This window comes from Calidris pugnax, unplaced genomic scaffold, assembly GCF_001431845.1.
Source record: "Calidris pugnax isolate Ruff unplaced genomic scaffold, ASM143184v1 scaffold246, whole genome shotgun sequence".
NCBI lineage: Eukaryota > Metazoa > Chordata > Aves > Charadriiformes > Scolopacidae > Calidris > Calidris pugnax.
In genome coordinates, this window is record NW_015090989.1 from 2,517,934 (window position 1) to 2,543,196 (window position 25,263).

The 25,263-nt window shown below is 38.7% G+C and overlaps 1 protein-coding gene across 1 annotated transcript in view; it reads left to right on the forward strand.

Moving 5' to 3' along the window:
- The window catches only part of SYTL5 (synaptotagmin like 5), a 97,473-nt gene that overhangs the window by 41,108 nt on the left and 31,102 nt on the right, over positions 1 to 25,263 (forward strand). Inside the window, exons 4-9 of the mRNA XM_014954072.1 lie at positions 11,153 to 11,265; positions 12,910 to 13,042; positions 15,118 to 15,243; positions 19,887 to 20,043; positions 21,826 to 21,955; positions 23,847 to 23,953. Coding sequence (XP_014809558.1) covers positions 11,153 to 11,265; positions 12,910 to 13,042; positions 15,118 to 15,243; positions 19,887 to 20,043; positions 21,826 to 21,955; positions 23,847 to 23,953 — 766 coding nt within the window. The remainder of the gene's footprint in view (positions 1 to 11,152; positions 11,266 to 12,909; positions 13,043 to 15,117; positions 15,244 to 19,886; positions 20,044 to 21,825; positions 21,956 to 23,846; positions 23,954 to 25,263) is intronic.

The window sequence follows — 25,263 nt, forward strand, 5'->3', positions numbered from 1 at the left end:
AAGGAGAGAGAATGTAAAGAATTGTGAGTTAAATCACTTCAATCCGTGTTTCTGTCCTTGCTTTTTTTTTAATTTTTTATGTGTTTATGGTAGCAGAACATCTCTGCTTGCAGAGAGAGGGCTGTATTTATAATGTCTCTATTAGTGAGTGTTCTAAAGTAAATTGTTCACTGGTGGGACGTAAAACAAAAGGGGACAGACTAATCTTCACTGTTGGAATATTGAGCATGGAAACGGAGGGGAGCAGATCACAGTGCTGAAAAGCAGAGAATCAGTATTCTAACACAGGATATCAAGTGAATAAACAAAAAGAGATGTTATCTGTTCAAAGGTATTTACTTAGTGTATACTTGGAAGAATAATTCTCATGATTGGTACGGTAATATAGGATTTTGTAGTTTGACTCAAAAAGGTAACCATGAAGGAAAGGAGAGATGTGTTGGGCAACAAAACTCAGTTATGTAACTTGATGTGAAAACTGGAGATCAGGAAGATAGGGCTTTTTGTAAATTGTGTCTGAGGCTGAACCGAAATTGCTAGTTATGTCAGACTTTGGCTACCTGACAGCGAAATGTTAATACAGCAGGATCTGGAGTTTAGGGTTTGTGTCTTCTAATCTTACCATTAGAAGGTTAACATCTGCTTTTAGCTAGATGCCTTAACCTTCTCTGCATCCAGTGGGGAGCATCCAGAGGACAATGTCTCACCTCTTAAGAAGAAACATGTTCCAGTGCTTGATTTTGTGAAATGGTTTTAAATTGGTAGTGGCCTGGCTGAGCTCCTTGTAGTTCACTTCAGCTAGTTCCTGAGGTGAACTCAGTGCTGTGCCTTTCAGAAATGATGGGTTACAGGTGAGATGACAGAGTGGAGAATGGCAAACACAATACTACTCTTTGAAAATGAAGAAAGAAAGAACAAGGGATTTGTTGACCCTGTCAAGTTACCTTTAGTTTCTCTAAAATAACCTGAAACAAATGATTGCTGTACTGTTTGAAAGCCAAGAGATAACAGAATGATGACTAAGAGCTGTCTCAAGAACAAACAATGTCAAAATCAATTTAATTTCCTCCTTTGATAGGGTGACAGACCTCGTGACTAGAGGAGGATCTGTTGATGTTTTATAACTTGACTTAAGTGAACCTCTTGATACTTTCTCTCATGCCATTCTAATAAGCTGAGGAAAAAGAGGAGCTATGCCCTGGAATAAATTCTGTTAGTGTGATTGCAGACCTGCCTGGAAAATTATAACGCTCCATTCTCAGGGTAGTTATGGACCATTTCACTGCCAAAAAAAAACCCAAAATGAAAAATCCAAACAAAAAACTAGGCAGTGGTATAGAGCAGTATATTTCATGGCTTTTCACTGTTAAGTATTTTAGTTAAGGACTTTGATGCAGCAGAGGAACTTGCCAGTTGAGCCCGCAGGTCACGTAAAACCGAGGGGTGCTGCAGGCATGCTGAAGGACAGGATTAGGATTCATAGTGATGCTTACAGTCTTGAGAAGTGGTTTGAAGGAACAGCAAGTGGTGGCTCCTTACGGGCATGTGGAAGTACTACATTTAAGCAAAAATGCAGCTGGGGAAACATAAAATGAGGATAAAACCAGCTTATGCAGCTGTTCCTTAGGAAAGGATCTGGCTATTGTACTGAATGAAAAGCTGAACATGAATCAACAGTATTTTCCACTGTAGAAATGTCCAGCGTCACATAGGGATATACAAGCAGAATTATGGCCTGTAAAATACATGACACAGTCCTGTTTTGGGTAGCGCACTTTATGTTGGCCAAATGGAGAAAGTTCAGTAGAAAACAGTGATTGCAAGCCTAGCACACAGTATGTCCAAAGTAATGGAGGGAGTCAGAAATGGCAAGAGAAAACTGAAAATAACTGAGTTTTAAATCTAGAAAAGGCAGCTGCACTGAGGAGGCATATAGCCTGTTCTACTTACCTTGGATAAGAAAAGTAAAATGATGCTTAAATTGCAGGGAAAGGATTTAGTTTAGGTGGTATGAATACTGATATAACTTGGAGAGGTTGAGAATCTTGTTTTAAAAATGATAAACCTCTCTCAGGACTGATGACATCAGCAAAGGTCCTGTTTTGGGGCTGAAAGATGGATAACTTCTCAAAACATAAGTCACCCATGTTTCTTGTGATTGTGCTGCAATTGTGTAGGCCAGGCAGTGGTCCTCGCAGTTATCCTGAAAATTAGTTCCAGTTGAAGCCTGCCTCTAAGTAATTAAAAAATTATGGTGCAATTTGTTTGCAAGGTGCTAAAATTTTCAAGTACCATAGTTTTGTCTGTGTTGGGTATCTTTATTAAATTTAAATCTCTATCCTTTGTTTTTATTCATATGTAGTGTTTTTGCAAAACTATAATCACAGTTAATGATCTGTAAAATGCCTTTTGCATTGCTAGGTGATTATCTTAACACAGCCTCATACAGCGAGATTATCTTCTGTGTGGGCAGTATAGAGATGTAAGTTTGAGATAAGTATTTCAGTTAAATCGTGTGTAATTTAAATTCTTTCAGTTCTGCCTGCCTCTGTCTTTCTTAGGAAAGAAATGAAGGGAAAATTAGAATTTTAAGACTTTTTAAACTACATTTGAAGGAGTAGCTGATTAAGTTAATGTGAGTAGTGTTTTTTGCAAGAGTAAAGGCAGATGACAAGGAAAAGAAAAGAGAATCCAGTCTTAAGAGACTATTATGCTGTATAAGTAGCAAACAAAAGGAAGGAGGAGGGGAAAAAGCTTTTAGGTCTGTAGTATTGAGCTGCATACAGTGTTTGTGTCTGTCAAATTGGATTGCTTCACCATGCTAGTGGCTTTGCAAAAAGTGTTAGGAAACTTTTTTTGCCCTTGTCCTTTTCTTTTAGCAACCTTGATGAACAAGACCAGATTAATGTTGATATCTGTGTAGACTGTAGCATCTGCTGTGCTGTTCCATTAGCAGAGCCAGGTTATACTGTTATATATATGTATGTTGTCATACATACTGTCAGACCCTTAAAAGGCAGGGAGAAGGATTCACGGCCTTCATGGACTCTTTCCAGTTTTGGTGCTATACTAGCCTTTGGCTGTCCTGCCAAAATTGCCCTCAAGAGTATCTCCTAAGTGCCACTTAAAGTGATGGTGATAGTAGTTACCTGTGCAAGTCCTGTTATATAATCACCACATACCTGCAGGAGTATCTTCAGAAGCAAGTTTTTCTGATGGAAAAACTAACTATTGGAAAGTCTACTGTGTTACATCTGGTGTCAGTGAAGAAGGTCTGATACTGGGTATTGAGTGTGTTCCCTCAAAGAGAGGTTGACAAGTACTACAGAATTTACTGCAGATATCCCTTGAATTACACAGATAATCCAAAATGATTTCTGAAATGAAGAACGTCTTGTGGCAATAAAATAAAATGTAGATAGTATCAGTCACCTTCTGCCTGTTGCTTCATTTAATCCATTTTGATCTTTCCTTCCTTCTGAACGTCTTGAATCCTGCCTATCCACCCATATCACAGAAGTTTGGGATACCTGAAGTACAGCAAAAGGGCATTCTGTCACATAGCCTGGAATCAAATGTTATCGTTGCTTTAACATTTTTGGTGAGTTTATGTCCAGCCACAAAAAAAATTAAAAAATTAAAAAGATGTTGGGAAACTTCAAGTATGCTGGCTGACGTGAGGATCAGATAATTTCAAGATGCTTGGTTTTTTAAGGATGTGATAAAATACGATATTATTTTCTGAACAAATGGAAAAAAAATTACATAGTAGCCTGATGATTGCAGTAGGGGTAAGCTACTGGTTTGTTTAGTAATACAATATAAATGTTCATCTGTTAACCAGATGACATCTGGCCACAAACCAATCTGATTTCTCTCCTCCAATATAATCTTTACAGCATTTCATCTGCCATTTCTCTGAAATCAGACTTGCTTGAAAAACAGCTTATGGTGATGAGGAAGCTCATTACAACACAGTAATTACATTCTGAAACACTTTGAAAAAGAGATTTGGTGAATTTGAGGAAAGACATTTGAGTGTAACTGGCGAGAGTGTTCATCAGTACTTTTAACTATAACAAACTGATATTTATATGTCTTACAGCTTACAGTAACTGAACAAGGGTATTCCCCTTGATTGTCCATAAAGTTTTCTCCCCCATGGGAGTTATTACCAGCTTAAAAATAAAGTTGCAAGATAAAGCATTTAAAGGTCAAGAAGGGTTAGAGCTAAGTCTTCTGCCAAATTCTTCGTTCTGCAGTTACTGAGGAAAGTCCTTATTTATGTGATTTTGTGTTTGATGGTCACGTTGTAGTATTTAATGAGGTAAATTGAGCTTGTATGTAGCAATGCACTTGATGAAAGTGGAAGATTTTTGCTTCATTCCCTGCATACAAGGAACTGAGGTCATCAGGAGCTTTCAGACTTAGGTGTTAAAAGAGAAATTTTCCATTAAGGTCATCTTTTTTCCCCCTATATCTTCTTAAAATATGATGAGATTATTTTTTAAATTTAGCATCTGAAATGATCAGTAGGTTGAGAGAAATCAAGTTCTTCAAGCAGTTCTGCTGACAAGCTGATTTTGCGTCTTGATGCCGTCTGAATTTCTCACTACGAATGTCTAGATATCTGGGAACAATGACTTTATTTTGATTGAGTTCTTCAGCGAGATAAAATGCCTAGGTAGTCCAAGTTATAGCAGCAGAACAAAGCAGTAATGGGAAATTGATCTTCATCTTTGAAATACTTATGTTGTCTTAAAGTGTCATGAAAATTCATCAGTATCTTAGTAACGTGTATTCCCATTAGGAACCTAAAAACAGAGGCATTTCAAATATTTTGGTATGCAAATGCTTTTCAGATTTCTTATAATTTCTTTTAATTTCAGTAATATCTAAGCAAGTCTGGTATCTTTTAATAGGGTCAAAAAATTCTATTTAATAGCCTTACAGTGTATTAAAAATTAGTGTGGAATTAATTTATGTTATAGAAAATACTCTGTGGAATTAAACACATAGAAAGATGAGTGTATATGGTTTGGTATGTTCATGTATAGGCTGAGATTTAGCCAGCCTTTGGTCTTGCCACTTTTTTCCAAATTTTACTCCAAGAAGGAACTAAAATAACTTGAGGAACAGGAGAAGGAAAGGAAGCTAGACTAATTCTCTCTCCTCTACTGTGGATGTGGACTAGGAAATTATCATGTCTATAATTAGCATGATCAAATGGATAGTGAAATTGTCCTACCAATATGAGTTTTTTCCCAAAAAGAAATGAATAAAAGTAACAATTGTGACTTTCCACCTTAGATGGATTTTTTTATAATTGGGCATTTAGCCATGGAGTGCCTTGCAAAAATAAGAGTGGAAAATGAGTTTTTGGCAGGGGTAGGCCACAGGTGTTATGTTCCATTTTTAAACTGAGCAGTGCATTAGTGAAGTTAATCCATTTAGTAGAAGATCATAGATGGAGAAGAAGCATGAAACCATAATGTACTCCCTCTCCCATGATGATGTGAGTAGGTGGATCAGTAATTAAGGACTTTAGCAGATATCTGAAGTATTTGGTACTAAACTTAGCTACTTGAACGTGATTTTTCTTTAAAATTCTTGTAGCTGTTTTGAGTATAGGGGAGAGCAATCTTAAAAAATTTGCTGTTATTACAGTTTATAACATTGTTTTCCTTCTTTCTAAAGCTACTTACTTCAGCATCTGTTGCACACCTAGGAAGGCCAGTCTAAACACTGATTTGGTAGAACACATGCATTACTAAACTAGGTCTCTAAGCATTATGTCAGCCCATCTTTTGAAAACCTCCAGGGATGGTGCCTCAACCACTTTCCTGAGCAGCCCATTCCAATGCTTAATAACCATTTCAGTGTAAAAATTTTTCCTAATATCCAATACGAACCTCCCCTGGTGCAACTTGAGGCCATTTTCCTCTTGCTCTATAACCTGTGACTTGGGAGAAGAGACTGACCCCCGCCTCTCTAGAACCTCCTTTCAGGTAGTTGTAGGAATTTGTATGCTATGTACTTACTGAGACAGAGTGAAGAAAATGCATACACATAGTGTGATTTATAGTCAGTATGGACCTTGGACCAATTTTAAAAACAACAAAACCCAAACCTACGAGCACTGATTTGATACACTCTTGAGTAAATGCCCTTGTTTCTTTTCCCACTGAAACAATTATTTAGCGGTGATGGGTTCATTTAAGTCCTGTATCAGAAATAGAAGGAAGATGCACTATCTTAGTAGGAAAGACAGTCTCCATTTGTCATAATTATAAATGCATGAAAATAACATTATTCTAAGACTGGTTAAGTCTCACTCTTCAATTTTTGATTCAGAATGTCAAATGCAATTACGAAATTCAAACTTCGAGTCAGAGACTTAGACAATCATTTCATTTGAGTTCATTTCTATTTATGTGTAGAACAAAAATTGTTTTAATAGCTACTCTTGACACGTATGAATGAAATGATTAAGAGAACATGAACACTAGTCTTTCTTGTTCAGTATATGTGAAAAATACATCCAATATTAATGCACTAGAAATTCAAAGCTGCAAAACCTAGGAGGTCTTCACCTTATTTCTTTAGAATGTGATATTTTTGTAGAGGTCATCTGTCGGGTAAGGACATGTTTGCAAAAGAGGACTGCCAGCTGAAGTCGGGATCCCAGGATTGACGGTAACATTGATGATAATAAGGACAAAGGTCTGCAGTGAAGGTTGAGGCGTCTAGACTGGTTCCGTACTACACTTAAAATGGCTGGCTATTCACAGCTGTTGTATTTTTCCCCTTGGCTGTGAGTAACAGGGTTAGTCATAGAGGTGAAGCACCAAGGTCATACGCCTGTTAGTTGTGGTGAGTCGTGCCCCAGTTGAGGGAGCTGTCTGTATTTTCACCGCAGACCTGCTTCTCTTGGTGAATCCAGAGCAGAACGGGTGTGGGTCTCCTCGAAGTTGCCCTGCCAAGGAGCTGGCACCTCAATTTAAAATGTGGATCTTATTACTGCTTAGTAAGATTAGCTAGATAAAGAAGATGGGCAATTGAGTTTACCATCATTAGCTGAACCAGCACACCGTTCAACTGCATCGGTGTAGCAGCTGTCACACTCCCTTGCCTGCAAAAGGGATCATTCACACCCTCCTTGTCCCTTAGGTGTCCCATCTGTGCTTGCCAGAGCATGCAGCAATGACCCCAAACTTCTTTGGCTAAGTAAGAGGAGACCAGCAGCATAATTAGGGACTACTTAATGGTGGTAAGTTACAATATGAGGAGAGAGATTACTAAGAGAAGTAGATTGCTTATTTATCCTTTGCCAGGAGACAGAGGGATCAACTGTTGTTGCCCAAATAGATTAACCTATTTCTTTCCTGAACAGCCTTATGTGACTATGACGAGCATGGGGTCAGCACTTACTATGACAAGGGAATAGGAAGAGAAAGTCCTTCTCCACAGTACTCTTGCCTCGCTCTCCAACCTGGTGCCAGCCCTTCCCTGCTTGCAGGTTGCTTCGCTCCCAGAGCGAGGAGTAGGAGAGGTTGTTGGGGTGGCAGAGGATGAGTGGGGACAGAGAGAGGGAGACTGATGGTGAGCTCTAAGGCTGCAGGTGACCCAAACTTCGGTGGAGTGGAGGGGGAGAGGAAGGCCCCTGTTCCAGGGATGGATGCTGGTGGAGGACCTCGTCTGTCCATCAACAGCACCCCTGCTGATCCTTCCTTGCAGAGCCCAGAAGCCATCCGTACTTTTCCTTCCTGTCCTCTTCCCACAGCTATTCTTCCCTTGGCTGTAGCTCCTTCGAACCTCTGCTGCTGCAAGGTTGAATGTCCACATCAGATTAGACGACTAATATATGGTAAAACAAGCAGACACCCTGGTCTCAGCCACTGTTCTGCTTTGCTGAGGTCCCCTGGGCACTTGTAATGCAGGAGGCACCAGAGAGCTTCTCTTTCCATCATCACTGTTCACATCTGGCCAGAAAAAGTAGGAGATGGCTTTCCAGGGACCCTGTGGCAGAGGGGTTCCCCCTCCATGAACCACAGTGGCTGAGGTGGGTGGCATAGTTCAGGGTTGGGTGTGGAAATAACTACAAATTGTTGCTTGTAAAAGCCTGTAGCTTTGTATGGTGCAGCAGCCATGCTGCTGAAATCCTGGGCGTATGTCACATCTTCTCCCTTGGGTTGTTCCAGGCTTGAAGAAGGGAGAAGGTGCTTGTCTGGATAAGGGGGTGGGGGGTGCCCAGTCTGATCTTGATCAAGTTAAGCATTGCAGGTAAGATATTGGGGATGAATAAAATGTGTATCCAAGGGGAAAATGGCACTCGTGGAGTTTTATAGTAAAACTTGGGAGTAGCTGAGGAAAAAAAATAAATATGAATGAACTGTGTAATTCATACTGCAATGTAATACGTTATTTATTTTGCAATAGAATATGATGGTGCAGTCAAAGTTCTGAAAGGTTTATGGTTTGATATAAGGCATTAAACTTGTTGTAAACCTTGGTATACAAATAACTGCACAGTACGCTGTAAACCACACAGTGTATGCTGTAAGAGAGTTGTGAAAACACACATTCAGAGAAAAACTGTTTTTCACACTAGCCAGACAATGCATAGTTTCTAATGCAATGAGTCCTTTCCAGTGTTTATATCTAACAGAAGTAATTTAAAAATTCTGAGTAGAAAGGTAGAGAATTTATTTAATGCCTTGTGTAATGACTGACTGATTGTCATGATGAATTATATGGGGCTTTGTCACTAGGAGTCTGCAACAACAAGACAAGACAATAATCTTCTATTTCTATGCTTGTGGGCACATGTTTTGAATTTTGATTTTATTTTTTTTTTAATGACTCATCTTGTGGGCACATGTTTTGAATGTTGATATTTTATTTTTTTTAATGACTCATGCAATGGTGCATGATTCATTAATAGGTTAGGAAGAACTGATGATACTAGGGTCTTTTTGACCATGACAGGATCCTGTTCTGTAATTCTTAGTATTTTCCCAAGTCAGACTCTCCGTTCAGGCATGACTCAAAAGTAATTTAGCCGCAAAGATATTGATCAGTGCTCTAAATCTAACTGTAGTAATTTTCGTGCCCGGGAGACTAGATGATTTCTTTTCTGGTATTGATTTGAAAATAAATTGTCTTATTGAGCATAAAGTAAGCAAGAAGATGTGTGGAGCTAAATCAGTTTTTAATGTTGTTTTTGTTTGTTTATTTGCTTTTTATTTGAGTGGTAGACTTTTTGCTATTCAACTGTATGTAGTGAGGCAGCAGAAATGGTGATGCTTTACCATAATGAATCTAATTCAGCCAAAGGTTAGGAATCAACACTAAAATATGCCTATGGAAAATGGCAATGCCGGTACAAGATTTCTTAGTTGCTAGTATAGTACGAGAATTTGAAACCAGACATAGCAGCATTATCCAGAACAGTAACAAAGACAAAAGTTCATTGCTCAGAACCTCCAACACATAACGTATTCACAACAGCACTATCACGTGAAGAAGCTGCATGTGGTGCCAACATATGAAATTTAGAGACAAAAAAATATATATAGGCTTGCAGCAACTGCATATAACCAGGCTGGGTCCGTGAGCTGCTGATTTGGCTGGCAGGGGCTCTGGTAAGCATTTCTCTCCCTTTGCTGTTTTTTCTACATCTTTTGTCAGTTTGGAGATACTGAAAACTGTGAGGTTGTGTAGTTTACCATCCAAAGGACTAGGGAGATGATATCATGTGATATAACTATATTAATGAGATACAAATCTAAAGAAGTTTAACCAAGCCAAGTGTGGGGTCCTGCACCTGGGACATGGCAACCCCAGGCACAAATACAGGTTGGGCAGAGAATGGCTGGAGAGCAGCCCTGAGGACAAGGAGTTGGGGGTGTTGGTGTATGAGAAGCTCAACATGAGCCGGCAATGTGCACTGTCAGCCCAGAAAGCCAACCGCATCCTGGGCTGCATCAAGAGAAACATGGCCAGCAGGTCATGGGAGGTGATTCTACCCCTCTACTCTGTGCTCGTGAGACCCCACCTGGAGTATTGTGTCCAGCTCTGGAGTCCTCAACACAGGAAGGACATGGATCTGCTGGAACAGGTCCAGTGGAGGGCCACGAAGATGATCAGAGAGATGGAGCACCTCTCCTATGAGGACAGGTTGAGAGAGCTGGGGTTGTTCAGCCTGGAGAAGAGAAGGCTCCGGGGAGACCTTACAGTGGCCTTTCAATATCTGAAGGGAGCCTACAGGAGAGCCGGAGAGGGACTCTTTGTCAGGAAGTGTAGTGACAGGACAAGGGGTAATGGTTCTAAATTGGAAGAGGGGAGATTTAGATTAGATACTAGAAGGAAATTCTTTACAGTGAGGGTGGTGAGGCACTGGAACAGGTTGCCCAGGAACGTCATGGATGCCCCATCCCTGGAAGTATTCAAGGCCAGGCTGGATGGGGCTTTGAGCAACCTGGTCTAGTGGGAGGTGTCTCTGCCCATGGCAGGGGGGTTGGAACTAAATGACCTCTAAGGTCCCTTCCAACCCAAACCAGTCTATGATTCTATGATGTGTTACATGTTTTCTACAGAAATTTGGTAAATGTGGTTGAAATGCTTTTTTGCTAAGTAAATTTCCATGTACTGAAAATTACTTTTCATATACAAAGCAAGGTGTTATTATTTTTCTGCTACATGTCCTACTATCCCAAGCTTTGCAGTCAATGTTTTTACTCTTAATTTTGAACTGTGCAAATGTTGTCCAGAATTTGTGCACGTGATGGTTGATAGATGACATAAGGGTTTAAGCAGTAGCTTTGGTTGGCCAAGTTTGTTAATGTGCTCTACAGAAATTTGGTAAATGTGGTTGAAATGCTTTTTTGCTAAGTAAATTTCCATGTACTGAAAATTACTTTTCATATACAAAGCAAGGTGTTACTGTTTTTCTGCTACATGTCTTACTATCCCAAGCTTTGCAGTCAATGTTTTTACTCTTGATTTTGAACTGTGCAAATGTTGTCCAGAGTTTGTGCACGTGATGATGGTTGATAGATGACCTAAGGGTTTAAGCAATAGCTTTGGTTGGCCAAGTTTGTTAATGTGCATGTGTCTCTGGTTTATTTTGTTTGTTTGTTTCCCCATATAGACAGCTACGGATAGTGACAGGAGAATGGTTTTTTGAAGAGAGAGCAAAGCGCTTCAAACAATCAAATCTTGGAACTGATGTCGTCAGACAGTCTATCCTACACAAATTCCCAGGTAGGGATCACAAGAGAGAGATTTGCTTGTGCTTAACACATTGAAACCTTGTTTCCAGAGTGTTTGACTTGCCTGGTGCAAATCTACTGCTTGGCAAAATGCTGATCTTGCTAATATGGCTGTGCTTCAGAAGCTGTCAAACTGGCAAGTTATCGAATTTGAAGGTATACTTCACTGTTGAAGGTGTTAATATAATCAGTATTTTAATCTTAATTTTATATTTGGATATTACTGTGCAATGCTTTCTGAATGATTAATATATAGGAAAGGTTAGGTATAAATGAATCTATAGAGATAGAGAACTGCTTAAAACCTAACTATCCAAACAGGTGGACAGTATCATTTACCTGCAATGCCAGCAGCAGAGGCTCTAAAAGTTCATTCTCAGTTCCTGCCAGGAAACTTGGCTGTATGCAGAGATCTGACCCAGCCATTGTTTTACTATGGCTCTCTCATTTGTGATGGTGGTGTGTAAAAAGTATTCCATTTTTATTTTTCAACTCTGAATAAGAAAGATAAATGCTAACTCCTGCCCTGTATGCTGGAGCAGGGCTATATCTAGACTACTTGGTACTTCTCAGTTCTCACTTGACTTTGCTATTGCCCAGATATCTCCAACAAATTGCACCTGCACTTGTAGGTGCAGTAAACAGTCTGGCCATCTTGACCAAGCATCACAAATGTGCCATGTCTCTGAGCTGCTGTGGTACCATGGGAGGTACCACACATGGAAGAAACACTGATTTAAGAAACAGTTTTTCCTAAATGCTAATGCTTCTGTCTTCATTTATCTACTTCACTCTGCGCATAGAAGCTGTTACTTAGGTAGTGTGTTTTCAGATGTAGCATTTATCACTTTCAGTAGGAAAGTGGTGGGTATGGGCAGTTTGTAGGGAGGAGGGACTGGTTTACTGCCATTGAAAAAATGCCTGGTGCAAATACATTGCTTGGCAAAATGCTGATCTTGCCAATACGACTGTGCTTCAGAAGCTGTCAAACTGGCAAGTATCTAACGTTCTTTGGGTTTTGATATTATGCAGCCTGTCAAACCGGGGTTTTTTTGTGATTTTCTAATTTCTTATTTGATAGGTATATTAAAAATATATATTTAAGCCATTTTTCCTACACCTTGCTCCTAGTTGAACAAACATTTTAATTAGGAAAACATTTTTTCATTTATCACAGAAAATACTCTACGCAGCAAAACTCCATTTCAGGTCCCTTGGTTATTAAATGTTGCCAATGATAAATTCAGAAGTATAGTTCAAGACAAGTTGATAAGGAGAAGCATTTCAAGCTATTTTAAAATTTTATTTTCTTTTATTAAAAAGAAAATCCGAAGAACCCCCCAAGGTGGTTTTTATGTCTGATATTTTATCATATGGTTTTATTTAATATTGAAAAATGGAAAATCTTTTTTTGTTGTTTGACATGTGCTACCTTTTGTGCAAACATTCACTTTTTTCTTTTATTAAAAAGAAAATCCGAAGAACCCCCCAAGGTGGTTTTTATGTCTGATATTTTATCATATGGTTTTATTTAATATTGAAAAATGGAAAATCTTTTTTTGTTGTTTGACATGTGCTACCTTTTGTGCAAACATTCACTTTTTTTTTTTTTTTTTCCTTTGCCCCTGCACTGAAGATACAGTTTCCAGTAAGGAAGAAAGAAGAACATTTAAAGATCAACCTCAAGAGAATGAAGAAAAAAGGCCAGATGTACCAGTCTCCTCCACAACTGGGCATAAATCAATCTTCGGTGGACCTAGAAAGATAGGGTAAGGCCTTTTCTTTAGGAAACTGATAAGCCAAATAACAGCTGTATAAGATTGGGTGGATTTTCTTTGGAGATTGTCCAGTGTTCCACATCAGCCTCAAACTTCACAGAGTTAGAAACAGCCTTCATTTAAAAGTGTACTTCCTATAATTAGACTGCTGTTTCCTAGGAAATGCAGCAGTAATTACTCTTCAGCTATAAAAGTAGCAGAAAAAAAGGCAATTTTACTCCTGGATTTTTCTTGTTTATGCTAGGGAGCAACAGTATGTCCCTAAAGGCAGGTTTGCTGAACAAGCAGATGCAAAAAACAGTATTTGGAGGGCCTGTTTTTTACGTATACTGGTCAGTTCTGCTCAGAAGACAAATTTTTCTTTAGCTTCCACCTGTGCAAATGCAGTCTAACAGCCAAGAAGTGCCCCTTTTTTTTGTGTGTGTGACAGTGGTGGTATGACCAGATATGGTGCTGCTCATCTTGCAGTCTCAGTGACGTGTGAAACCCCAGTTTGGCTGTGTTGCTAGAGGAGTGCTCGTTTACTCTCAGGAGACACCAACAGATGCATTGAATATGTGGTTGCACGAGCGGTGTCTGGAGGTAATTTGAGGCTATTGGGTGAATGGGAAGGAAAATCTGATGAATGTTCATATCATGGCTGGAACTCCATGGGCTGGTAGTTGGAAAACTTTGTTTCTGTTGGAAGAAAGAACACATTTTATTGCAGATCCGAAATACAGGGTGGGTAGGTAGGTCGCTTTCTACAGCTTTTTTTCCTCTCAAGGGAGCTGAGTATGGGATTGCTTGTTTTAGAGAATCTAGAAATTAACATGAGTTATTTATCTCTCTTTAATATTGGGGGAAGAGAGCATCAGAACGCCTCTGGCTTCTCAAATTAAGATGAAGAAAGAACCAGTTTAGGGAATCTACCAGAATAGGACCTAGATGTTGCTCTGAATCATGCTAATTGGTAGCTATATTAAGAGTGCATTAAAGTTTACTTTTCTAATCCTCTTTTCATTTAAATCCTTTGTGCAAATCTATTACTCATATTCCCCTATGAGAAGCAATTATTTTCTATAACTGTCTGTTGTTTATTTTAGTGGTGTTCAGCCCTTTTTCAGTTTGTGGCCTGAAATGTTTTCTGGTGGTGATATTCCCTGTAAAGGAAATATAATCCTACAAGAGTTACACTTGCTTTTCCTAGTATATTTTGTGGCCTCTCTTAGATGTAGTTCATTATTCCACCTCTTCCTTCCTTGCTCCTTCTTCCTCCCTCACGTTTCACATTCATGTATCTCATAGGTGCATTTGCCTTAGCAAAGCCATTTTGGGGCCAACTCCTACTGGCACTTAGTGTCATGCGATAATGCAACAGTCTATTGTTGTTTGTAAGTCTATGAAGAATACTATTACTTTTCAAAACTTCATTTCATTTCTTTCATTTCTGTCTTATTAGGCCACGTGTTGCAGGATAAGGGGATGATGTTATGTTTTTGGTAAAAAACATGTTGGGGGCATCGATGCATATGATTGTAGAAATTGCAAAGAAATCTTGAAGAGAAAATATATAATTTACCAGGGAAAAGTACACATACTTAATCAAAAAGACTTTGCTATGTATAACCTGTAAAAAAAAAAAGAGAGAGGATTTTTCACAAAAGACACCCCTGGTTCAAAGCTTGAAGTTAAGAGAAAATGTATAATTTACTAGGGGAAAGTACACATACTTAATCAAAAAGACTTTGCTATGTATAACCTGTAAAAAAAAAAAAAAAAGAGAGAGAGGATTTTTCACAAAAGACACCCCTGGATCAAAGCTTGAAGTGGCCATGTTGAGTAGGAGGGATGTTTTAGTGTTTTGTGTCTTAAAAAGCAGTTTATAGAAAATATGATGCTTTTTTTTATTCATAGGAATCAGTTCAATAATTAGATTTGGTGCTCTACTAACTCATATCCAGAGTTGTCCATAGGTCAGAGAGATGAAATAAATAGAATGCATACATCACAGTATTTCAGTTGGGTTGCTGTTTCCTGTGAAAAACCTTACACCTTTTAAAATCTGTTATTCCCTGTTTCATCAGGAAGGTAATTAGGGCGGTTACCAAAGGAGAAATTACATATGCAAAAGACGAAGGTGAAAGGACCGCAGGCTCAGAAGCTGAAACCCAAAGTCTGCGCAGTGGCAAGTCAACACCTTGCTCTGAGAGGTGAGCAGCAGAAATCTGGTACAGTTTATGCTAGGATTGACCTAGAGACGTGTGCCAGTCCTCTGTGTTGCATTGTGTCTTTGAATAGTTGGCATTAATATAAACTCTGCTTCTCAGTGGTTTTTTTTTTAAAAAAGAAAAAACCCTAAAAATGATCTCCATCCATCTTCCTTTTCTCTTCTTGTGTTCGTCTGGTTGTGTTTTGTTTCCTGGGTTTTAGTTGATGAGCTGTGTTCCTGTTACAGAACTGAGGCCCTTAGTTCTAAAGTTTTTCTTCAGTAATGACATGTTAATTGCTAAAAACTTATATTTTCTTCTTCAAAGGCTCTGTTTTCCCTTCTCTTTCTATGATTGCTGTCCCAGAGGTATCTATGCAGCAGTTTTGATATACCAGACTGCAAGAAAGTTATCATGCGGTTAACCAAAAATGAAGCAAAGTAATTTTGTTTGGGGTGGTAGAATTCAGCACCTGATAAACTCTGTGTACAGGCTCAGAAAGATAAATAGAATAAAGTACTTAGGAAAAAAAAAAAAAGGCCTTTATGTTTGAAGACCTTGCTTAGGTTTCACATAAAGCATCAATTTCTAGCTTTTACCCAGAGCCAGGGTGCAGGATTTATTTAATTAGGAGTATTGAGTCTTTATGGCATCTTCTTTCTGCACCCATCATCTCATCCTCACCTGGTCAAATCAGTGTACCTGTCAAAGTACATAGTAACCCAGCTGTGTTGCCAGGAGACGCTTTTGGTAGGGGGATTGAATTATTTTACTGTCTGTGGAAGATGTGGCACTTTCTAAATATTAGTTTATGGAAAGATTGAGAAGTAGATCATGTTTCTTAGTAGAGGGATGAAAATTCCTGTCTTGTACATGCATAGTTAAATGCTTTAATTAGGTATTTGAGGATGCTTGCTTTAGTTTATCTATTGTTAATTTATAGAACTGAGTAGTAATTATTAAAACCAACAGCAGTTTCCCAGGCTACTCCCGTAACTGTTTTGAATTGCAAATTAAAAGAATATAACAACATCTTGTGACACTGTAGCAGTCCTAGATTTTCCTGCGTATTTCCAATTATTGTAATTGCCCTCATCTTTTTAGCTGCATTGCCAGAATTGGTAGTATTTCACCTACCAGCCAGGAAACTGAGAGAGAATTTTTATTCTTTCTAAACATTTTGGTTTAAGAGAAGATCTACTGAGTTGGTAACAAGGAGTCCCAGGCCATGAGTTCATTTCTTCAGCTGCTTTATTTCTACTCCAACAAAAATGTTTACTGATTTTGCAGTGGAATGAACTGGGAGGCTGCAGGACACTTCTAGGAGAAATAGTATAGGAATTTCAGGCTTATCTACACAGGCACAGTACCCCATCATACTGGGGTCTTGTATGCCACATGGAAATGCCTGGCATAGTCAAGTAAAAACAACATTTTTCTTTTGTTGTCTACTTAATATGTGTTTAAAATGTGTTGAACCTCTCTCTAATAGCAGACTGAAATAAGGGCAAAGGACAGGAGAGGTCTATTTAGCAGGTTTGATGACTCCTGCAGAACCCCTTGTAACACCTTTATCTCTGTCCACTGTTACTTCTGAACACTTCTCTTTATTTATGTTAGTGTACAGTGAGGGGATAAAAAGCTGTAACAACAATTTTTGTAATAGAAAGTAATCACAATCTATCAAAAGTGGTGTAACATGCAATAAAACTCATGTTTTCAACATTTTAGCTACTTGGCATGCACTGGCAGGTATGGAAATCAAGTTGTGTGCATCTAAGTCCAACAGCTTTGATAAGATACAGATGACAGTCAGTAACCTTGATTTTTCTAACATTGCAGCACTAAAGACACATCTTTATGTAAACAGATAGGACTAAAATTCAACCAAAGCACATTTAGTAGGATTTGTTGATCACTAACTCATTAAATTAAAAAGTAGCAGTGTATGTATATGACGTGCACATGCATAAGAGCGTGTTTATTATGCATTATCTATGGTTGTCAATATACAAAATTGGATGGTAATTGTTGAAAACATTACTATATGCTCACTAAAAGATAAAAATGTGGTTGCACAACATTTCTAGGCAGTCTTGGTGTTTGGGGTTTTCCTCTGTATTCCTTATTTTCTATAACTCTACTGATGTGGACTTAAGAGCCTGTGCTCGCAGCTTAATGTAGTGGTGAGACAGGAGCTGGTGTGTTCCAGAGTATTTTGTCTCAGCTCAGCAGTAGTTCTAACAAAAATTTCTGCTGTGGTAGAGAGGATTTTTACTGCAGTTACTCTGAACATGATATGACAGCCTAAATCAAGTGATTTTCAGGTGCTGTCCAGCACAATGAAGATGCCTACAGATATGAAATATTTATTAAGCAAGCTTGTTTTGGCTACAATTGTACTGTACATTCCGAAAATTTTCTCCAGCAAATTTGCACTGCTGTTGTCCTCTGACACTGTACTTTCCATATGGAAAAGGCTGCAATTTCTGCATCAATTCCTCTTTACTAGTAAGTAGGAATGTATGCAGAACTGTTATTGTACTGCAAGACTTTTTGAGGCTTCTCTGAATTGCCAAGAAAAATGAAAAAATGTTGAACTGATGTTTCTGGAGAAAGAAGAGTAGATAAGCCAAGAACTTCTACTTTTACTGCAAATCAAATTTGAAATGAAAATAAAACTTTAATTGAAAATGTGTTGTAATACATGTTAAAGAAATTTTCATTGTTCCAAGAGGTCAAAAAAGTGCAACAGCTTACCCTTTCTAATGCTCAATGTTCACATGGAATAATCAGTATTTTCTAATAGAAAATGTCTCATGGAAAACTTTCTGCCTGTTGTGATTGAAAGAATTGGCCAGTATGGGTCAAAAGTCATTATTGTAATATAAATAGGACAGGGAGCAAGTTTTTATTTTTCTGGAGAGGACAGAGAGCAGATAGCCAAGGATTTTAGACTTCCTGGAGATAGTGCTGGCATTAACATCAGCTGCAAAAGTGGCCGCCTAAATCAAGTGATTTTCAGGTGCTGTCCAGCACAATGAAGATGCCTACAGATATGAAATATTTATTAAGCAAGCTTGTTTTGGCTGCAATTTTACTATACATTCCGAAAATTTTCTCCAGCAAATTTGCACTGCTGTTGTCCTCTGACACTGTACTTTCCATATGGAAAAGGCTGCAATTTCTGCATCAATTCCTCTTTACTAGTAAGTAGGAATGTATGCAGAACTGTTATTGTACTGCAAGACTTTTTGAGGCTTCTCTGAATTGCCAAGAAAAATGAAAAAATGTTGAACTGATGTTTCTGGAGAAAGAAGAGTAGATAAGCCAAGAACTTCTACTTTTACTGCAAATCAAATTTGAAATGAAAATAAAACTTTAATTGAAAATGTGTTGTAATACATTTTAAAGAAATTTGCATTGTTCCAAGAGGTCAAAAAAGTGCAACAGCTTACCCTTTCTAATGCTCAATGTTCACATGGAATAATCAGTATTTTCTAATAGAAAATGTCTCATGGAAAACTTTCTGCCTGTTGTGGTATTAGACAGAAATTGGGTTCTGGTATGCTGATCACACACACTTTTACTGATGGCAAAAATACTTGTCCAGCTTTCCTGGCTTTCCAAGCTGATTTAAAGAATTGGCCAGTATGGGTCAAAAGTCATTATTGTAATATAAATAGGACAGGGAGCAAGTTTTTATTTTTCTGGAGAGGACAGAGAGCAGATAGCCAAGGATTTTAGACTTCCTGGAGATAGTGCTGGCATTAACATCAGCTGCAAAAGTGGCCAGAGCTCCCATGTCACCACAGTTTTCCTTTCAACCAAGGAGCAGCCTGGTAGGAAATGTTACATGAGTTGTTGCACCCTCTGTTGGGATGCAAATGCAGTTGAAAAGAAACAGCCTGGTAGGAAATGTTACATCTGTTGGGATGCAAATGCAGTTGAAAAGAATATGGACATTGAAAAGAAATGCAGCTTCTGCACCTTGAACAACAGCCACCTGTTTGGGCTATTCACAGTTCTGGTAGAAGTGCTGAAAACATACAAAACCTGGCAAAAGTACTTGTCCAGCTTTCCTGGCTTTCCAAGCTGATTGAAAGAATTGGCCAGTATGGGTCAAAAGTCATTATTGTAATATAAATAGGACAGGGAGCAAGTTTTTATTTTTCTGGAGAGGACAGAGAGCAGATAGCCAAGGATTTTAGACTTCCTGGAGATAGTGCTGGCATTAACATCAGCTGCAAAAGTGGCCAGAGCTCCCATGTCACCACAGTTTTCCTTTCAACCAAGGAACAGCCTGGTAGGAAATGTTACATCTGTTGGGATGCAAATGCAGTTGAAAAGAATATGGACATTGAAAAGAAATGCAGCTTCTGCACCTTGAGCAACAACCGCCTGTTTGGGTTATTCACAGTTCTGGTAGAAGTGCTGAAAACATGTCTATGTATAAAGTAACTCGCCCTTGCCTGTGTTTTTCTTTCCAGGCGACCATTTCCTTGCAATGGGTCACACGGTTCATCCATGGTGATTTTATTCCAGCAAATTGTTAGGATGGCTGTTTTCTTGCAGTAGTTTGCTAAATGGGTTGACCTGGTTGGCTCAAAGGCAATAACGCTTTAATACTCTTCTCTCCATCCTAGAGGGAGCACTCCTTCACTGAACAGCAGCGATGCAGAAGCTGCTGCAGGCCACCTGAAAGGGGCTGTGGGTCCTGTGAGCAGAGGCAATGTTTCCATACCTTCCCTCCCGAGGTCCTCAGCACTGACCACACGCAGCATGACCACAGACTACAGCAGGGTAAGTAGAGTCAGGTAGAGCCGACACCAAACAGGATGACTTGGCTGGTATCTGCCCTGTTAAAACAATTTGTAGCCCAGAAAGGACGAGCCTGACAGAGATTTTGTTGATTCCTTAATTCTTGCTGGGACCAGTGAAGATCTCACCTCCAACAGAATTTGTCATGGACTATCAGTGGTGTTTTTTTCTTATGTCTAAAAATTGCTCTTAATGTCCATCATAAATGCTTGATTCCATGAAAAACTTCTTTACGGTGAGGGTGACAGAGCCCTGGAACAGGCTGCCCAGGGGGGTTGTGGAGTCCCCTTCTCTGGAGATCTTCAAGACCTGCCTGGGTGCAGTCCTGAGTGATGTGCTCTGGGCAATCCTGCTTTAGCAGGGGAGTTGGACCAGATGATCTCTAGAGGTCCCTTCCAACTCTGACAATTCCGTGATCATTACATAATGAGTTACAGATTTTGAAGTGGAAAGCACAAAGGATGGGAGTAAGTGTTTGTGTCACTTCAGGCCTCAATTAAGTGCTGTGACCTAAGGATGTGACTTTCCATCAGGCAGGGTTCAGCATGCTCCCACTAACTTCTAATGGAAATGTTGCAAGCTCAAGACTTGCAGAAAATCAGGCCATACTGATTTTAGCTTTTTCTGGATTTGGACACTGGACTCTGCATATATTATGGCATAACACGAAATGTGTACCAGACACTGTATCAAAATGAATAGTGGGATTCCTCTTCCCTGCTGTTAGGCCTCTTGGGATGTAGGTGGCCACATCTGAGCTTTGTATCAAGGAGAAGGATGTGGCTCACCCAGCCAGACGCAGACACTTTATTTGTTCCCAGACAGCCTGCGTGCTTGTCAAGCAGCTCCTCCTGACCCTGCACTGAGACACCCATCCTGAATTTGTTTCAGTCACCTCTCTTAAGAAATCAGGATTGTACTAGCGATTTATCCTAAGTTGCCATGATTTAAATGTACAAGGAAACTGAAATTTGTAGTCAGAGGTAGTGCCTTTTACTATTAATGTTTGGAAAAAAAGTAGGTGAATATTTGAGCTCAGAGCCCTATTGAACGCATCCATTTTTTTCTAACTTCCAAATATTTGGTCTAATATATAGTCCTTCCAAATAAAACATAAATTAGCGTATATGAAGGCAAGTTTTGGGACCTGTAGATAAATAAATAGTTGTTTTATTTATATTCTTGTTGGCACACAGCCTGACTTGATTTCAAATTTAGATTAGATTTGGTTGGAAAAGGCCAATCCATTTAATTTAGATGGAGTTATGTCATTAGCTATTTCTTTACAGGAAGGTAAAAAGCCATAATGATGTCAAGCATATTTGCTTTATTTAAGGGGTTATACTGGAATAGTTTAATTAGTTCAAGTCTATTTGGTTTTACATTGACTGAAATCATTATACTGGTATAAAAACAATAGGTTTTATCTTTTCTTCCTTTTTTTTTTCCTTTTCATTTCTAAGTTACGTGAACTTTTAATAGATTTGAGTGTTTCATTTCCCTCCTCTCACTCCTGATGCATTGCTCTGATTCTTCAGTTGCAAACTCAGAAAGTATGCATGAATCACATCATTGTGCAAATTTTATGCATTATCTGTGCTAAGCAGAGCAGATAAGATTGTAATCTAAATATATTCAATAACAAAATGGATAGTAAAGGAGCCTTGGAGTTCTGGGAGCTAACAGAAGTGATACATTTGTAGGCTGATGGTGAATAAACTCACTTTTGGTGTTTATGGGATGTGCATTTTTCTTATTGGGCAGGATACTGGCTTAGAAAATGGCATGATAATTCCAGCAAGTGAAAGTGTACCTGAAGATTTAGTAAAGAAGCACTGTAGAAGAGCATCTGGAACACCTTCCATCGCAGTTTCTAGGGTATCGTTGTCATCAGGCAAGTATTAAGTCTTTTTCTTCTTTCTGCTAGCCTTTATCATCAGAAGATTATTCCTATGACTCTGCTCCTTTTGTTTTTAACATGTGCTGAAAGATCAGATGTAAATTTCATAAATTTATTCATATTCATTCTGAAAATTCTTCCCTTTTACTAACCAAGTTTATACTACTTCACAAGTTTCACATTTGAAAAACTGGTAAGCTTAACCCCAGTAGTGTTGGCACAGTGTTACTGTTAGGTAACTCACATGCTCTTACAATTGTTACAAGATTTCATTCATAATTCCACTTTGTTAAGTCATTCTCTGTGGGGTCAACTGTGTGAAATACTACCTATCTGCAATCTGTGTAAAATACTGCTGTGCTGCTGCCGTTACATTTCACACCCACATTACCCAGAAGCAGATTTGGGAAACAGAGCTGTCAGAGAGCAAGCCCCTTACAGATTTCAAGTAATTTTGTTTTTATACGTCATGCACCGCAGCAGTCTATTGAGCTGTAATTTGCCTCGTTTGATTGGAGGCTGTTAGGTAAATGAGGCTTGCCCAGGAAGGTGCTGTCAGAGCCACTTTGCCACAGTGGGTGAAGATCCTCCTTTTCCTATCTGAAAAAGGAAGCAAGAGCTCCCTGCACTCTTTTGCTTCTTCCAGGCCCTCGGTTGGCTTCTCACAGGGCTAACAGAGTGGGTTCAGATCTACAGGTGTCTCTCTAAAACACATCAGGGCTCACTTTATTTCAGCTGAATTTAGCCCGAAGTAGAAACATAGTGGCACGTCCCACAGAGGTAATCAAAGGAGATAATGTTCTTCACCTTAGATTTTTTTCAGCTTGAAAGCATCAGAGTTTCTTTGAGAATGTTGTACAGTGCAACTCCAGGCAGAGGTGTTAGACTTCTACTTCTTTATGAGGTGAAAATTCTCTTGTTTCTGCTACCTTATAAAATAAAAGGTTCTCCTGAGAGAAAAGAGCTGGCCTCATATTACCAGAGCAGATGGATGCTGAGCAAAATTGCAGGCAAACTGGGAATGGATGTCAGACTATTGTCTCTTTGTTGGAGGATCTCAAAGGGCACTCAGGAGAGTGACCTTTCCTGTCACATCAGCTACAACCCAGGCAGAAGATGAACAGTTAATATCTTTCTAGATTCCTACCTGCAGGATCTAGAAGTATTCTCTTCCCCTTCTTCCTTACTTAATATATTGAACAGTCGCACAAAATGCTTATATGGGGAGGACTAAGAAAACCATTCTTCAAGAAATCTAATGTGTCCTGTTGCCTATAGAGTGGATGAGACACCTGTAAGACTGAAAGAAGGTTGTGCAGGTCTTGAGACTTGTTTGCTTCCTCCTCCTTTCTGCACAGGGAACACCAGTAATGGCAGAAGTACTTTCTATGTCCACCCATGTCCCTAGTTGCTTAATTCTGAATCAGACGCTGGAGGAGGGAGTTTGATGATGGTGGGAGATGTGATAATTCATGTCCCTAGTTGCTTAATTCTGAATCACACTGGAGGAAGGAGTTTGATGATGGTGGGAGATGTGATAATCACTGTGAATGCTTCGACTGCAGGTTTTTCAGTATTCCAGGCTGATAGGCCTACCAGAGAAAGTAAAAAGCTTGATCTATAGTGTTGTCCACAGGAGACAATTACAGCAGATAAATAGTACAGGGAAAAGTATTGTTCAGAAGGCTGAACAGCATCAGAAAGCATATTTTTCATTTATCATATTGATCTTCAGTTGTCATAGAGTTTGTGATAGATACCTATTATTTTTTTTCTTCTTAAAACACAATTGTGTTTGAGACAAAACTTATTAAAGTGTGGAAGTTGAAACAGAATATTTTTTGTAGGAATTATAGCAAACATTTTAATTGTTTTTATTTTCCAGATCGTAGCCGATCTGAGATAGATTTGAGTGAATCTTTCTCTGAAGGAAATGAGGATACTCTGAGCATAAGAAGCAAATCTGTACCTAGTGCCTTAAATCAGGAACTGGTGAGTTACAAATATGTAAATGTTTATCTGGTGGAAATCCTGTTAATTCAGACTTCTGAAATCAGCACTGTATGTATAATTATATAAAATACAAATAATGCAGAACATTGTTTCAGGAATATTTAATGAGTTTTTAAACAGCTTAATCATCTGAGTGTGTTGGCTATAGAATGATTCCTATGAATAATTACAGTTACAGTTTGTTATTGGTTTGCTGGTTTTTGAGTTTACAGGTGAAATAAATCTGACCTGAAAATAAATTTCAGACCCTGTTACACATGCTCCAAAGTTCTTTTAATTCATACTTTCTTAGATTTTAATTTTGATGCTGAGAAATACTATACTTTAAAGGCTTTAATCTTTCTCTGGTTTTGATTTTCCTCTCATATATATATTTTTTTTAAGCAAATGAAGCCCCAACTTTGTGTTCTCCCACTCTTTTTTGCTGCTTCTTCCTGTTCACTGTTTTCTCCCTTACATCTCCATGCCTTTTTCTATGCCTTCTATGGGCGCTTTTCCTGAAGTGATTCACAACTTCCCTCTCCTCTTATGCGCTGATCCAAGATATACAAGTTGCAGATGTGCATCAATGCTATAAAAGAATTTCCAAGCTTGTTAAATATGCATGAGGGGGTACAAAAAAGAACAGTTATTTATATAGTTCTTCATCTAATCATAGTTTGTTCTGAAGTTTCCAAATGTGCATTTGTAGCTTAAAAAAACCATAACCCTCTGTGTTATGGTTTATGCATTTTGTCTATTGTCATAGTCCTTCCCTACCATCTGCTCTTTTCAGAAAAGCATTGGCCATGGGAGATGATGTCCTTCTTGTAGCATTTGATACTTGTGGCTTGGTAGAGAACAACATGTTGGGCTTCCCATCTGTTCCTTGGATTGTAAGCACTCAGAGAATTTGCCGACAGCATTGCTTTTTTGGGTTAATCTTTAAGGAAATAAAACAAGCCCTTCTTGTGTGTCAGATTTCTGTGGAAGAAAAAATTTTTAAAAAGCAGTTTATTTTTTAATTGTAGCAAAGAAAAATGATGTTTTATTGAGAAGTTGGAAAAGATTGCAGAAGAAAAGCATAAAATAAGAAAATACAGGCTTTAAATACCTTTATATTAGTTTTCTGCTCTAATTATATATGGTGCAGTAGTTATCACCAAGTAATTTCTAAGTCAGGTTTTCAAGAGATTCCAAGTCCAGAGTGGTTTTCTGTTCTTTGATTATCTTTTTTTCTTCCTCATATTCAGAGCTTTTAAATTTTTTTTTCCCCTACTTCTCTTGCTGACTCTGAATGAAATTTCAGA